Below are 16,876 nucleotides of genomic sequence, written 5' to 3' on the forward strand. Positions count from 1 at the left end.
AGAGAGAGAGAGAGAGAGAGAGAGAGAGAGAGAGAGAGAGAGAGAGAACAGTAGTTCACATTGAATTCTGAAGGAGGTTCAGGTAAGAATAAAGCACAAAGGAGCACCACATGAAAGCAGGTAAACTATGACCTGACCTGTGACACTTAAGTGAAGCCCACCTGGGCTGGGGTCGTAGCTCACAGCTTAAAAAAAAAAGAAAAAAAAACAAGAAGAAGGACTTAGCTGTCAAGAAAAAAAACATGAAGATTACATTGAACTTTTGATACTTTCTTCTGAAACAAATGAAGCAAATGGCTTTGATTCTAGGAGAAGTCTGAAGTAATGTTTTTGTAAATAATTTATTTTTGAGATTTTAAACTGCAGATTATTTGAATGGAAGATTTTATAATACTTAAATATTTTCAGTGCGCAAGTGACTGGCTTTTCTGTAAAAAGTTATTGCACTGCATTTTTATGTCATTTGGATAACCTTCTATTCTTTTAAAATTAATATTTTCCAGAGCCACATATTCAAAATCTCAGCATCTTATCTGTTGTATGTTCTTCTCAGAATTAAAAGTGGCTTGGCAGTAAATAACTAGTCTGAATATTTCTTATCTTTCCCTCTCTGCCATTGCTGAAGCAGTTAGGGAAATATCAGAAGCGCCTCCATTATGCCAGGATTAGGAATTTGTCCAGAATGTGCTAAAGTCCGCTCACTCAGTCAGCCTTCACTTGGAGAAATAATTTACATCTCATGGGGGATTGGTTTGATGTGTTCTGAGAGTGTGAATAAACTAAATAAGTTTTAAGCATTTTGGAAGTTGAGAGTTAAGATCTGTTAGTGTAAGGAGGGTTGATATATAGGGGGATAATCACTTTTTAATCTGTTTTAGGTCCTTTGAAACACCTTCTGGATGAAATCTAATCATACTAGGTCATACGAGGTGCTTTAAGGGACCAACATTTAGCTGTGTGGTGGTTTGAATGCCACACAGGATAAATGCAGGACTGTGTGGTCTTGTGGGGAATTTATAATCTTGAACATATAATCCTCAGCAGAGTAGGGATTTAAATTCTTTCTAAAGTTGCTGGTGGTGGCACAACACGCCTTTAATGCCAGTACTCGGGAGGCAGAGGCAGGCGGATCTCTGAGCTCAAAGCCAGCCTGGTCTACAGAGAGCGTTCCAGGACAGCCAAGGCTATACAGAGATGCTTTCTATCCTTGCAGGCTGACTCACTTCCAGTACAAGTGCTGCCGTGGTGCTCGGGTGGGTTGGCCAGGCTCTGGGCAGGCAGTCCCAACACCCAGTCCTTTTCTGTGGTAAAGTTGGGCACAGTAAGGAGTTAAGTGGGGGTCTGTAGCTAATAGCCCAGCACTGTGTACAGATAGAGTAGTGGGAGCCTGGGCTGGGCTGGGCTAGGCTGGGTGCCACATTGGCCTGGCTGAGACTGTGGGTAAAACCTAAATTTTCCCAGTTTCCCCACAGCAGATGGTGGAGCAGTGCATACAAAACCCCTAGCATGTAGCCTTGCTTCAAGGACATGATAGGCACAGGTTAGGGGGCAGTGAGGCCGGAGCCCCTCCACTACACAGGCCAAACTAGGGGCCCAGAAGCTGACACTGGTTTTGTACTGGCCTGTGGCCTGTGAGCCTGAACTCTGTCAGCCAGACCCCTCCCCCTATCCTGCCTGGCACCTCCAGGCAACTGCCCCACTCATTGTCACAAAAGACTTCTCTCCTCAACTGACCAGAGAGTTCAGACAGATGTCTTGAGAGTGACTGGAGACCATCCTTTCCTTTGTATGGCATTCTCTAAGAACACACACTTCCTCTTTGCATGCCATCTTCCCCTCAATGTCATATTTACTCATAAGCTTTGAAGTTTAAATCCAGTTTCCGGTTTTACAGTTATTTTATCTGTTCCCAAGTGTGGGGTGGAGATAATTTCACTTCACATTTGTTTGTTTTTGAGACAGCGTCTCACTCTATAGCCCTGGCTGGCCTGGAAATTGCTACGGAGACCAGGTTGGCTTTTAACCTACAGACATCTGCCTGCTTCTGCCTCCCAAGTACCGGCCTTAGAGGTGTGTACCCCCATCTCAGATTCCACACTGTCTGTCTAACTCTTATAACTGATATTTGTAGACAAACCCACCAGTAAGAGATGCATAAGAATATTTTTGTGGTGGCTCTAACAGAATTTAACCAGATACGAGTAATAATTTGATTAAATATAAATGGATTTTTGGGGAGTTGGCCCATTATTACTAATTAGGAAGTAAGGACAGAATGTTTTAAAGCTTAATAATTGGCGATACTCTGAAATCCATTTTAATTTATGGATCAAATTATTATTTCCAGAAGTAAAATATTTAGTAGTCAAAACATTACAGTAATACTCTTTGATTCAGCCTTGAGCCACAGTCTGTTATGATAAATCCCAAGTATAAAGATACAAGCTTTTATTTTTGTGATCATTAAAGCAAAATCCCGATGTAATATTTCACTCCGATCATTCACATGTTCACTAGGTTCTGAGAAATACAGGGCTATTTTAAAGGAAAAGCAGGAGAATTTTCCCTGTTGAAGGAAATCAAGAATCTTCTTTATCTTATACTTGGGCTGGAAGAGTTTTTGTGAAGAGAAGGAAGAACTCGCTGGGCTTGTAGCTGCAGCAGTACCGACAGTGTTCTTATACTTGTGACTGCAAGTTCTTTATATCTATTAAACTCATTTAACCCTCACCAGAACACCAGAGGCAGGACGGATATCTCACCGCCATTCACATTGCTGTGCTTGGGGCTGTTAGTTGGACCCGCTTCCCTGAGAGAGGAAGCCTTGATGTTCCTGAAAGGCACAAGGGTAAGGACCTGTTTTTACTCTGTGGAAAAGCTAGTCCTGTGTGTACGTCAGAATGCAGTGGACCCCCATGACAAAGCTTCCAGGAATCTTAGGATGCTTGAAGCCCAATGACAGACCCAATTCACTTATTATGTTTTCATTCATTCATTCATCTATCCATTTACCCATCCATCCATTCATTCATTCATTCATTCATTCATTCAGCTCTCACTAGGGCCTCACAGGCAAGTGTGAGTGTGTCAGCTTGCTGCTCCTCAGAATTCTTTCAGTCTAACTTCACATCATCGAGTGTTGGCACAGATGGCGTAGCTGTGTGCTTTGGGGCTGACCAGCTTATCAGTTCATTTGTCGTTCCCATCCAGGGACGACAGCTATCTTCAGAGGGTTCAGAACTTTCCCACATGAGGCCAGCCACTGAGAAAAATGCTCATTTCCTAACCTCTTGCTTCTCCCTCTAATGCCTTCTACATACAGCTCCCAGATTCCTTTCAGCAAAGCATCTCCTTTCCATGTACAGTGCAGGTATTTTAAGCCTGTAGGGTTGCTCTCTGTTTCCCCTGCCTTTTGCCTGCATTGGGATAGTCTCCCTCCCTCCTGCTGGACCTACAGCTGGACCTACAGCTCATCTGACCTCAGATGTCCCATTTGGACTCTGCCCAAGCCTAGCCGAGATCTTACCCCTGGGTAACCTTTTCAGGACCACCAGGCTGACCTCTTTGTCAATGTCAAGCTCTTTCAGTAGGCCACTAGTATTTGTGTTGGTCAAGTGCCTGGTCCCAGTCGCAGATCACAGAAGTGCAGAGTTGGCACATAACAGGGACACAGTGAATGTGGAGTAACTCTCTGAAAAGACTGAACTCCCAGACTGACAGCGTGATCTTTCAACGTTGAAATCACGTGGGTTTCAGAGAGACCCCCTCCCCTAGCGGCCACGCCTCCTTTTGTCAGAACCTGGCTGACCTGGTGACATGAGCTGAGGTGTAGGCAGGTGAGTTTACACAGTGTAATGCGTCTGGTCTTGGGTAAATCTGGGACAGGATGTTCCATTATACCTTGATCCTCGTTCACTGACAAAAGGAAGCTAAAAGTGCTGTAAAGGGGCCTAGTGAGCTGAAGTCAAGTGACTCCTTTAAATAAGAAAATCACCTTTGGAACTATAGACTATTGACAGTAACCAAAAGGCACCATTATATCTATGCTTGCATTGCAAAGGTGATCTAGCCCAGTTTTGGCGAGCTATTTGTTTTCACAACAACATCTAATTTCTTATTTATCTACCTTAGCAGTGCCCTTTATCTGAAAAATATGTAAATCTATTTAAATCAATTTCCTGTGATACCACACAAAACAATAATCATATTAGTGGCGTTCGTGATGTACTAATAACATGGACGTAATTGCATTCGACTATGAAATTGCTAGGTAATAGGCCTTTCATAAATTGTGTCTAGGGGATGCCATTTTTAACCTCACTCTAGGTCATTAGTTCCTGATTCCGGTGGGAAAGTATCATGTACTTCCCATGAGACTGTTTCCCACTGTTGCTGCCTGCACGACCAACAGAGACTGCCGACAGCTTTTGTCACCGGAGGCGAGGGGTGTGCAGAACTGCTGTGTCTCACAGTAAGAGGCCTTCACAGGCATGGGGCTCTGGTCCCCAGCATGCAGTGTGTTCTGTAAGCTGTCCACAAGGGGAAAGGGAAATGCGGCTGTCACGTGATCCTCACGCCTAGAGTCTGTGGTGGGGGCATGCTCTAGCGAACTGCTCTTCTTTGGGGAATGGGCTCCATTGTTACAATGATTAGCTTCTGGCTCCCTTTCTTCAAAGTCTTGGCTACAGATAACAGGTCTGGGGGATGAGTGAGGAGGATGATCATATGAGGTGTAGCGGCAAAATATCTAACTTAAAAGTTGTTAAAAACTGAGGCCTTGAGGCAAGAATATATATTTGCTTTTCACATTATCAGACAAATTCATATTTTAGGCAAACTAGGTCTGTTTTCCCTAAGAAACATCACTGGAGACTTCTGGATGGAACCGGTGCAGGGGAGGGCATGATGACATGCCCATGGCACATCCGAGTGACAAGCCGAGACATAAATGGCTTTCATAGGCATGTGCTAGTTTGTGATTTGTTGTTAGACATGAAAAAAAGAGAAATGGTATCTTCTCTAAGAAGATCAGAGAGATCCCATTTGATAAGGCGCTGTGAGCTGCTGGGTAATTACAAAGCTACCTTGAATCTACATGAAGGAGATTCCCCCTGGACTCAGAGTTCAAGTGTACACTTCCATGTAGCTTCTCTTCCCAGGGAGGCTGAGGGGCAGGTACGAACTAAGAAATCACTTCCTCTTAAGTTAATTTCACTTGAAAGGTTTTTGATTTTTTAAAGCACTTTACAACATAAATGATGTTCCAGGGGTGAGTGAGTTCCTTTTGCCTTCTCCCAAATTCAGAACGATACAGCAGGGCTGTGGTAATTTAAATAATGCTACATTCCAAATAAGGACAAATAGCTCAATACCACCACGGGCTGGGGGCATTTTCCCAGAGTTTAGTTTATTTCAGAATACATTTCTATTGGTAACTTTTTTCTTCACATTCGATGATAACACCAATAAACAACCTTGAAGCTGGAAGCACTGGTCCCGGCAAAAAGGTTCATAAATTTATCCTGCATATAGCTTAGAAGAGTGCCTGGCACAGCAGAGCCCAAAGTCACATGCCTAATGGGCTGGAGGGCTTATGAATTTATGGGCCGAGAACTTTCTGTGGACTAGATTGTTGTCAGAGAGATCCGAGGAATCCTCTGAGACAGCTGATGCCCAGAGAGATGACAGTGTGTTCTGGCTGAAGAGCAAGGAGGCAGAAGTGAGGGTGACCAGAGGCAGCTTAGGGCCCCATGGATGCGGAGCCAAGACCTCTAGTGATCAGTCATACACCCCTTTTTTCAGAGATTTCTTTCCTTGGGATGGCAAGGTATCTGTGTGGATACAGTGCCACTAGATACAACTGATTTTAATGGATTGTTCAGATTGGTGATTGAAGAAGAGTTTCTGTGCATAATGTCACCCTCCCCTCTAGGGGCCTGAGATCTTGGGGAAGCAGCATGCCCAGGTCCCTAGCGGCACATAGGCCAAGGAACAGTGACCCCAAGTAGCACTCCGTGTGAGCCTTGGGAGTGGGAGGGGAGGCTTGGAGACAGGAAGCCTTCTCCCAGCCTCCAGCCTTGAAGGAGGGCAGGGCATGGTCTCTGTTTTCTGCGTTCCCAGTTGTGTTCTTTTCCTGTCTCTATCCAGGGATGGCCTCGGGAACCCACTCAGGGGCCCCAGACTGCATTTGCATAACACATTTACATCTGAAGGGAGAGCACTGATTGGCAGCTCCCCAAGCTTCAGCTAGGCACAGATTTCTACAATGGCAATTAGGAACGGAGATAGAGTGACTGTGGCCACAGGAGTACAATTGCCAGAGCTATGGGAAGAAGGGGCAGGAAAATCTGAGCGCTTTCGAGCCTTGAGCAGTGAGTAATGGCAGGGTTAGAGACCAATCAGCCCTTGTTCTTTGTGTGCTGCCACTGAGGCCTGGAAGGGACCAAGACGATCCCCGCCCATGTGCTTGGTGCCAGAAAGAGGGTGGGGCAGGAGCCTGCCGGGGGCCTGATGATGGGGAAAGGGGCTCTGGGGACAGCCTGGATGGCAGTGAGCAGCGGCCTGCAGTACTTGGGCAGTGGGTGACACTACTGAGGGCCCACAAAGATGGAAAGCAGACATGCTAACATGGAGGTGACAGGATACCTGGGCTGGAGGAGCTGGAGGACTTTCTGACCCTGTGAGGGAGAGGAGAATCTTCTTTATGAAGGCACCAGTGTTTCGACTCTGGGACTCGGGAGACCTTCCAGAGGCCACAGCGTGGAAACGTTCTCTCCTCTCCAGCTTCTCTCCTCCTCCCTTGGCCTCAGAGGACTGCCGTGCCCCACCACCTCTAGATGGGGAAGGGACAACTGCTGGGGAGGAGGGACATGGAAAAGGGGACAGGTGAAAGATGAGAAGCAGTGCTTAGAACCCGCTTCCAGAGCAGAAAGTTCTAGAAGCTAGTCTCCTTCCAGGCCCAAAGTGAGGCGTGGGTGGAGTTGGAGTGATGGCAGGCTGGGTCACTTGAGTCAGTACGAGGGGACACGAGAGGACCTCAGGGCCCCTGGAGGATGGGAGCTGTGACAGAGACACTCCTAGACTATGCTCAAGTGTCAGTGGCTGAGCGTCAGCAGGGGAGCTGGGTTTGGAGGACCCATGGGGGGTACATCTAACTGATCTTAACAGTCAAGAAACATCCAAATAAGCAATGTGGGTGAGGACGGTTGGCCAGTGGCCTTGGGGAGCACAGGCCAATTTCTGGGACAGTTCCTAAGCAGCCATGTTCTAATCTCACCATAGAACACAAGGTTCTGCTGCACTCCAGATGGGCTGTGTCCAAGCTGTCTGTCTGCCTGGCTTTGGAAAGCACACGGGGCTGGGATCAGAACTCCTGAGTTCCTGGTCACTGCCTCTTGTCTTAGTTGATGAGACGACTGTGTATATATTCCTAGTTTTTTTTCAGAGCCAGTTTCCTCATGAAGGAGAAATCGTGCGAGGTTCTTAAAGATTTAGTAATGCTAGGCGCAGTCTATTTCCCTATCATAATAAAGAGTTGCAGCACATAAGAAACCCAGGGAGCTTAGTGGGCAGATTCATTGAGTTCAGTTTAAAAACTGGAGCAGGGATGGCTGCCTAACAGTGTTCTGAAAAATGTGGTTAATGTAAAGAGACATAAAAAAGACTGGAATGTTCTTCTCCCTCGTGATTTACCAGCTCACTGATAATATTCCTGAATGGGGACACAAAATATTCTTAACTTCAACAGTTTTCTGTAATGAACCCATGGCAGGAAGGAGGGACTTAGTCTATCAGGCTGACAGGAACAGAGGAGCTGAGACAGACCGTGGTCCTTCGGAACACCTCTATCCAAGGAGTAGTGGAAGGGGCCCTGAGGTCTCTTCTGTGGCCAGTGCGTCTTTGGTTTTGATTGCTCTGTATCAGGTGCATGAGATGGTGGATTCCATTAGGAGCTCTGACATGAATGTGATGTCCTTTAACAGTATCACCCCAAGTCCCCTCACCTGCCCCTGCCATGGGCCCCCTTTCTCCTCCCAAACAGCATGCCTTCTATTCTCATCTTGAAGACAGCTACACGGTCTAGATTCTACATGAGCAAAAATGCACACTTGTTTTCTGAGTCTGGTTTATTATTTTCCTTTACATGATGAGCTTCAGTTCTGTTTTCTTTCAAACAATATGATTTCATTCTTTTATATGGCTAAATAGTACATGAGTGTGTGTGTGTGAGCGTGTACACATGTGTGTATGTGTGCATGTGCATATGTGTGTGTATGTATGTGGTTTTACAGGGGCTGATTCTGTGACTCACTCTTGGAACAGAGCACTGCAGCTGACATGACAGGCATCTCTAATTTTCAGATTGTGCTTCCACTGGGTTAGCCTCATTAGTGGCATAGTTGGTCACATGGCTGCTGTGTTCTTAAGCTTCTGTCTGTTCTTGGCAAGATCACACTCCCATGGTGATGGCTGTTCTTAGTGGTACACTTGACTGTATACAGAATAAGCTACAGTCCAGAAATGTGACACAGCTCTTGATGCAGGAAGGCTACATGCCTTTGATCCAGATCTTGAGGTGGGATGATACACACTTTTGATCTGGATCAACACAAACCTTTCATCTAAATCTTGAGGCATTGCAGACATGCTTATAAAGATCTATATTGAACAGGAACTGAAGGACAGCATGGCGGTCCAGGCATGGTGGTTCATGTCTTTAGTCTGAGCACTCAGGAGACAGAGGCAAACTCCAATGCCACAAAGTCATGCAATGGCCTTTCTGGGCCTCCATACAGGGACCCCCCCAGCCATACATATGGCCTCAGGTACTTTTTTAGTTCTGGCAAGAGATTCCATAAACTCTTCTGTTCTTGACTCTAAAGCCAGAGCCACCTGGACGAAGCTGCTGAGTTCTGCTGCTTGCTGGGACTGGAACGTGGCTCCCCTGTTCAAGTATCTCTTCACCATCGTTCTGTTTTCCATGAGTTCCTTCACTGCCTAAGCTTGGCTGTCCTGGAACTTGCTCTGTGGGCTAGGGTGACTTGAACTCAGAGAACTACTAAATAGAAAGTTCTCAAAAGAAGAAATACAAATGCCTAGGAAACACTTAAAAAAGTGTTCATCATCAGTAGCCATTAGGAAAGTGTGGATTAAAAGTAATTTAAGATTCCCTCTTGCTCCAGGCAGAGTAGCCATCACCCAAAACACCAATAACAAGAAGCACTGGTGTGGTGGACATTTTGGTTATGAACCAGGACAGCCACTTTGGAAACTGGTCTAGAGATTCCTCAAAACACTAAAAGTAAAACTACTATACCACCCAGATATACTATTCCTGGGCTTATACCCAAAGGACTCCACGCTGTACCACAGGGAGACCTGTAGATCTGTGCTCATCACTCATTCACAACCTCTGTTTACAACTGATGAAGACGTGGTACACATTTATAATGGAATACTACTCAGCTATAAAGAAACATGAGATCATAAAGATTTGCAGGGACATGGATGAGATTGGAAAAGATTATTCTAGGTGACATAACCCAGGTCCAAAAGGACAGGCATTATATGGTCTCCCTCAGGATGATCCTGGTGTCAACTCTTTATATTGCATACAGCATGAACATCTGGGCTAAAGCCAGGAAATGACGAGGGGAATGGGGCAGGGGTGGGGCGGGGAGGGTCAGCAGGGTGAGGGGATTGATCACTTTAAGGAAGGGGGGCTGGATAGTACAGCATAGATTGTAAAAAGTAACGAGGGAGGGGGTGAGGCATTGGAGAGACGAGAGCATAAAAGGAGTGCAAAGAAACCAGCTGGAAAACAAGGCGTGTCCGTTAACAGTGGCTTGACTGTACAAGATAACTATCCACCGAAAGGATTCAAGACTCCACAGAGGCAGGGGGATCAATACCTGGTACTGTAAGCCTGGCTGACAGCTCAGGCCTGGGGAGGGACTGGGCCCATGTGGGAACATATTTCTGATGGTCAACCAAACTGACACAGTAGCAAATGCCTTTGAAACACCTATGTGTATACCCATAGACAAGGCCCGTGCCAGCCTTCACCAGAGAAGCCTCTCCTTCAAATAACAGGAGTCTGTGGCGACTCATGGCTGCACAAGATGTATAAATTAAGCAACACATGTGGGCCTGTCCCTAAAGGAGTCCAACTGTGGAAGAGTGGGTGGGGCACATGTAAGACCAGAAGACAGGGTGAAGGGCTCCAAAATGCCAGTCCTTAGACATGAAACAACTATCATAACCATTAAGTCACAGCAAGACTGGGTGTTCACAAGACCAGCCCTACAGACAGACGCTTATGGAAGGGAGAGGGACCCTTGAGGCCCTCCTTTACCTGTGAACTATTGGCCACTGATTGATTTTAGAAAGAGCAGGGTGAATCACTGCCTTTAGTTGTGGCCCACTGCTAAACCCACCAGGTTCCAATGGATGACTCCAAATTCAGCACTGCACAGAAGGCCCTGAACAAGCTCAGTGGATCAGAAACCAAAGCACACGGACAGGCGCGCATGAGACATGTTTATGAGGAGAGTGCCCAGGAGTGGGAGGGGAAATGGAAGGTGAGAGTAGCCAGTATGCAAAGTGAACATACATAAAATTGTAATTAAAAATACAGCAAAAATAAAGGTAACTACAGAATGAGGTCTCTTCGAATATACTGAAGTTGCAACCGTAGCTGTGAACCCGTGCTGAGCTTGGGGCAAGCTCGGCCCCAAAGACCCTTAGCACCTGGGAACAGTGGACTGAGTGAAGACAGAGGCAGAGACAAGAGCCCCGTGTCTGGCAGCTCAGGATGCTGTGTGCCTTACAGCCAGAGGAAGCTGAGGATGTACACCCACATGGCAGACGCCTACATGCTGACATCTGTTCTCCACACACGTGAGCTGTGCTTCTGATCCTTGAATCAACTGAGCTGTGATCTGTACAGAGCATCAGTTTCTCCCTGAGATGCTGGCTATTCACTTCCCATCTCTTCAATTCCCATGGCCTCAGAACACAGCCATGCTGTTCCTTCAAGACTTCTCACATGCTTTCTCCTGCGTGTACCCATCATCCTTTGCAATTTCCATGTCCCCCTCTTCATGTCCTGTTCTTCCCTGAGTACTTTATTTTAAACTGTACCTCAGCTACTCTGGATTCTCATATGTTTACTTTTTATTCGTGGAATTTATCCCCACCTGGTAGCTGTCTAGATGGCAGCTGCCTTTGTTCAGCCTGTCTCCTCCTACTCCAGCCTCTGTGCAGATGCAGATATGTGCTGGGCTGTGCTCTCTGCTGTGTCTCCGGCACCCAGGACTACATCGTCCTTGTGTTTGTTGAACACAAAGACACTGAATTAGGAGCTGGAATTCAGTAGTTGATAAAGCATGCATTCAGACTCAGCGGGGGAGGATTAACTGATATGTGGTTTTGAGATATAGCATATTAGAGACAAATTTATTTTAGATATACAGCCTTCCTGTCTGCTAAATGAAGACTATTCAAATTTGTTTAAGAATCTACCAAAAATTCAGAGAGAGTGAAACACAGTGCAAAGCCAGGCAGGATGACCTCTGAAGACCAGAGGTAGGAGGGCACGTTTCATAACTATCAATGATTGGTTCTGCTGTTAAAAAAAAAAACCCCAAAACCAAAAACCTGAGACCTTTGTGGGGTCAGAGCACTTGGCTGTAGGTTCCGCCCTACATCCCAGGTTCTCATCTTCCCTCACTGATCTGCCAACGCACACACACTCTCAGTAAATCCAGCTTCCCGCTTGGTGCCTGGGCCCACTCTTGGGCTAGAGGACCACAGTGATAGCCTCTTCGCACTGGAGAGGCCACTGCCCACCGGCAGCGTCTGAGGGTGAGTCACCTGCCTGCCTTTCCTAAACCCTATGGACTATACTGGGTCACAAGCAGACTTCCTGGAGCTGGCTCTGCCCTCATGGATTGCTGGCCCTTTCTGTTCCTTGCTTACTCTCCCTTCCTGGTCTTCTCACATCTTGGAAACAGTGACATCTGCATTGCATTGAGGCTGCATCCAGGGAAGACCTGGACTTGCAAATGTTGCCAGGGACACAGATGCGGGGTCCTGGGTCCCCAGAGGATGGTAGGCTTACATCCAGGTGATGTAACTAACTTCTCAGTGTCACGGGCTCTTTAGTCTGTGCTGTAGAAACCCAGGTTTCACCCTGATTGGAACAGGATCTTGCCTGAGAAAGCCTGTGGTTTGTATAATTACCTAGCTGACTGGAAGAGCATATTAAGGGAACCAGGGCCCCAGACAGTGTACGAGGCCAGAATCATCTTTGCTCTGATTATTTCTGCCTCACGGCCGCCCAGTGGATAGGTGGGGCCCACATTGGTCTCCAAAGTTCTGTGGCTTGTGGTGGCTGGGTGGGTCCAGGCAGAGAAGAGGTGCCACCTCTCATTCACACTGTCGGCAAGGCCTTCGGGTCGCCTTGCCTTGGACAGTGAGTGACCTTGAGCAGAGGGCGCTCTGCATTCCCCAGAGCCCACAGGTGCCCACTCTGAGCCAAGGAACCCAGACTATGTGCTGACATCAGTGATCCTTCACAACTGCTTTGTCCTCCAAGACCGAGTGTGGGGTAACAATGGGCCAGCTTGTCCGCTGCAGGGTGGGATTTAGAGCCCTGGCTTCAGTGGCTGTGCTATAAGTGACAGACAGCTTTAGGCTCCTCCTCCTCCTCGGCCCCATGAGCTCCTTGGTTCTGGTTTAGCTGTAGGTTTTTCCAATGGAAAGACCGTCAGGAATGCCTTAGCTCAGAGCGCAGTGACCTAACGCGGAGTTTCTGGCTTAGAGAGGCACCTGGCGAACGGTTTTGTGTTGCTTAACCTCTCGGCTCATGTTACTCTGACCTGTGAACAGGCATCATGGTTCTAAGTGGAGAGTGCAGTCAGGCCTGGCCTGGGGTGCAGACAGCTTTAACTCTGAGATGGCTTGCTACTGTTTCACTGAGCCAGGCAACCAGATTGGAAAACTTCCCAGGCCTCTGTTTCCTGTCCTGCAAAAAAGGTGGCTTTGGAGAGACAATCTAATGTCCATCCTACCTCTAAAATCTTCGGTGTTTACACAGAGGTTTAAACATTTGTTCTCAAATTTAAAAAAAAAATTCTGTTTGTTCAGAAACTACAAAATGAACCCAACCAAAAAGATGTTTCTTAGAATTGTCATAAGACTTTTCCCCTCTGGGTTCTTTTAGCATGTAACTTTTTTTTAATGCTTCTGAAATCAAAATAGGCCATACCAGTGATAGGGAAGAAAACCGCACACTCACGCATGCATGCATGCACGAGCTAGCCCTTTCTTGACCTCTCCACCCCAGGCATGCTCACTTGACACCGACCATGAGTCCCCTCATCCCCCCATTTACTTTGAGTTCCAAAGCTCACCCTCAATTTCTCCTTCTGTGGCAGATAACGCCCTGTGTGACGGCTGGGTGTTACCTACCATCTTTTGTCTTGCTAGAAGCTACACTCTTTCCAGAGTCACATGGTTCTGGTTGACGTGTCCAAAGAACCTATGCACATGATCAGAAGCCTGGGCCAAGCATCACTGGAAGAGAACTCAGGGGCAATCAGAAAGCTAGGGTGTCCTGGAGGGAGTCTCAGCTGAGTGGATAGACTCCATACATTTCAGCTGATAATTAATGTGTAGCTGCACACTGCTAAGTACTAGGGGTGGGGTACTGACAACGGGGAGGGGCTTCTTTCAGGCAGCCACTGGGCTAAAGTCTCTAGTACATTAACTTTCTGTTCTTTAGTGGCTCTGACACCTATTCTGAGTCATGGTGGAATTGTCATTTCCTTGGGGGAAGTGTCTACGGCCTTAGGGACAGTTGGAAGAATGGTGTCAGTGGTCAAAACAGCGATGTTGCCCAAGGGTTTGGGTGTGGGTGCTCCTGCTGGTGGAGACTGAGTCTGATGAGTGAGAATATTGAATGCACTTCCTGCTGGCTATTCCACCTTCCCTTCCTCTCTGCCTCAGAACTGCTGTCACCAGGGGAACAAAAAAGCTGTCAGTGTAAACATATGCTTCTTGACTTTGGGTTGCCTGAAGGAGCTAGCCCAAAGGCTGGTTACTGGATGGAGCTGGTCATCCAGTTCGGTTGGGCAAACTGACCCATCTCACTAGCACCGGCCACAGGTAACTGTGGGGTTGTGAGTCTCAAGATGGTGCCAGGGCCTTCTCTGCTACTCATGGAGACTCCTCAACCCTGAGCCGCTGTGAGTTTGCTCCCAGGATGTGAATGCTCTGTAGCTATTCGATGTGAATGCTCTGTAGCTATTTGGGAGTGAGAGACGCTGCCTCCTTGTAAATGGTTCATGCCCAGAACCAGAATTCATTTGTGAATTTCTCAGTCATAGTCATTCTTTAAATCTATATTGATGATAGAAGCTCATTGGCCAGCACAAACCAATGGAATCAATTTAACAATCCAGTTTAATGATTTTATTAAGAGGCTCGTTTTGTTTGTTTTTACAAAATGGAAATGTACATCTGTTTAGTTTTCTGTCTTTGAGACTCTCTGGGATACAATAAAAAAATTTAAGTTTGAGGGCTACTGCTGCTCTGCAGGTGAACTGGTGTTGGCTCAAGCACCATGGGTGGACTGTGGCTTGCGGTGTACAGACCACTAACCATTGTCAGCATGTTAGTATTTTGTTTTTCTACTGGGGCTAAAGAAACACCTATGCTAAAAAAACAACTTCTCCCTCTTCTGAGTCTCCTTACGAACAAGCCGGGTCCTGTGTTGCTTTGCACTGGCATATGGCTGTGTGCTTTCCCTGGAAGTGAGCCTGGGCCTTTGCTTAGACAAAACAACTCAGAAACCCAAAAGTTGTCTGATGTCCAAGAGTTTTTGATTAGACTTAGATGTCTCTTGGATACTAGGGCCACAGGGCTTGGCAGGATGAAGTGATGGCTTCCCCGCTGCCCCATCCAGATAGGCACAGGATGGACGTGCAGGGGAGAGGCCGCTTCTCAGAATAGCGTGCGTCTACTATAATATAGAATGAGTGTGAAAATATTTGAATGGTTGAAGACTGGCAGGAAGATTTCTTTTGACAAAGTGCATGCAAACAAAACAAAACAAAACAAAACAAAACAAAATACTAACGCTGGCCCCCAAATACCCGGAATGCAAATACAATGTAAGGATAGAACAGAGTGCGGCCGCCGGCTGGGAGCCTAAGGAGTCCTGTGCACAACAGCGGGTACCAATGCCTTCTTTGATTCTTAGTGACAGCTGAATGAAATACAAAGGGGGATGTTTTTCTCGTGGGCACATGATCCCTCTCCACCTACCCATGAGACACTCAGCAACCTCTCTGCCTGGCACCCAAGTCTCTTTCTTGTCTTTATCTCTGCTCTTGGCCGAGCAGAGAGAAATGCTGGTACCAGTTACCATTCTGTGGTGTATGGAGGTGGCTGTATCTGGGAGGGGGTTTGGGCTGTGGAACTATCTTTGGCTCTATTGGAAAGTCTGTGGGGTCCCCAGGGGACAGATGACAAACTACACCAGATACTCTGAGCTTCTGCTTGAAAGGAGTTTGTCTTTTCAAAGGAGCTTGCTTACAACACAATACAAAACAGAATAGAGCGGTTCACAGGGGAAAAGGAAGCAAAGGATTTTTCTTGATCTGGATGGGGCCAGGGAAAGGGAGGTAAATTTCCTTGGTTTACAGATGGGATGGGACAGTGGCAAGCTTCTAGGATGGGCTGTGGTGAAGTTATAGCGGTTTGTGGGCCACTGTCACAGATGGCCAGCTATGGTGTGGGGGATCTAATTGGAAAGACTGTAGCTTTGACCTGAGGCAGCTTGCAGATGGCTTTCCACCGCACTTTAATCTGGCCTTCCAGCTGCTAGAGGAGCTCATGGGGCCTTCATCAGCTCCCCGAGTTCCGGCCCCACTCTGTGCCAAGTCCTGTGCCTCACTGTGTGTTCATGTTGGAACAGTCATGACAAGAATGGTTTATTTAGCACCGTGAGTTTTAGAGGATAGAAATCCACATGGCATAAGAGACAAACTACATTGTACTTCTTGACATTTAGATAAGTCTAGAGACAAACAGTAAACAAAAGGCAGAAATGAAGGATTTAATCTTTCCCGTGGGGAAAAAGCAGACCAGATTTGAGCTGTAACAGGGAGTAGGAAGTCTATAGGAGAATGTTTTCCAGAGGCAAATGCCTGGTGTTGTTCTAGATTCTAGAGTCTAGAATGTGGCTCATGGAAGGCAGGAAGGGTAGCACCTTCCTTAGCCAGGCATCAACCCTTTACACCCACGTATCCTTAATGCACATGCGCAGTGCACTACTAATGCACATGCCCAGTGCACTACTGATGTACATGTGCAGTGCACTGTTGACCTTATCTAGCCCTCTGGAATGAGCAGTGCTCACTATAATGCAAGATTAATCTTCTAGAAGAAAAGTGGTTTCCTGGCTTGGAGCATGTTAACTCAAACCTTGAGTCATTTCCCTGTCATCCATCGTCCTACAATTTTAATTTGGGCCCCAGGCTATTATCAAGCAAACCATTGTTAAAAGGATCATTGTGTCTGCTTCACGGATGTGGACAACATTGTCCTTTGCTGTGTAGAACTTTGTAGAGCAGTTGTGGCACCCCAGGTGACAGGCCTCAATTGGAGTCCTGAGGGGTCAGACTCATGGGGGTGAAGAGGTGGGGCTCTTTGTTTCTGTAGGATGTGGGTGTATGCAGGAGGCATAGAGGAAGACGGTCTCATTTCCTTTGATACAGGAACTGAGGTGGAGAAGACAATGCTGGGGGTGGGTAGGTCAAAGGCTGCCTTCAACACTTTTTCCTTAGAAAGCCCAAGGGTGTCAGCACAG

General features: G+C 46.8%; 1 protein-coding gene across 2 annotated transcripts in view; it reads right to left on the minus strand.

Annotated features, from left to right (window-relative positions):
• Pacrg (parkin coregulated) overlaps positions 1-16,876 on the minus strand; it is a 421,199-nt gene that overhangs the window by 30,328 nt on the left and 373,995 nt on the right. The window contains exon 9 of one of the 2 annotated variants that reach the window (XM_028772756.1): positions 1,090-1,133. The exons of the other annotated variant lie outside the window; for it this stretch is intronic. Within the exon in view, the coding sequence (XP_028628589.1) occupies positions 1,090-1,133 (44 nt within the window). The remainder of the gene's footprint in view (positions 1-1,089; positions 1,134-16,876) is intronic. 2 annotated transcript variants of the gene reach the window in all.

Source organism: Grammomys surdaster, unplaced genomic scaffold (genome assembly GCF_004785775.1).
Source record: "Grammomys surdaster isolate TR1022 unplaced genomic scaffold, NIH_TR_1.0 218, whole genome shotgun sequence".
Lineage (NCBI taxonomy): Eukaryota > Metazoa > Chordata > Mammalia > Rodentia > Muridae > Grammomys > Grammomys surdaster.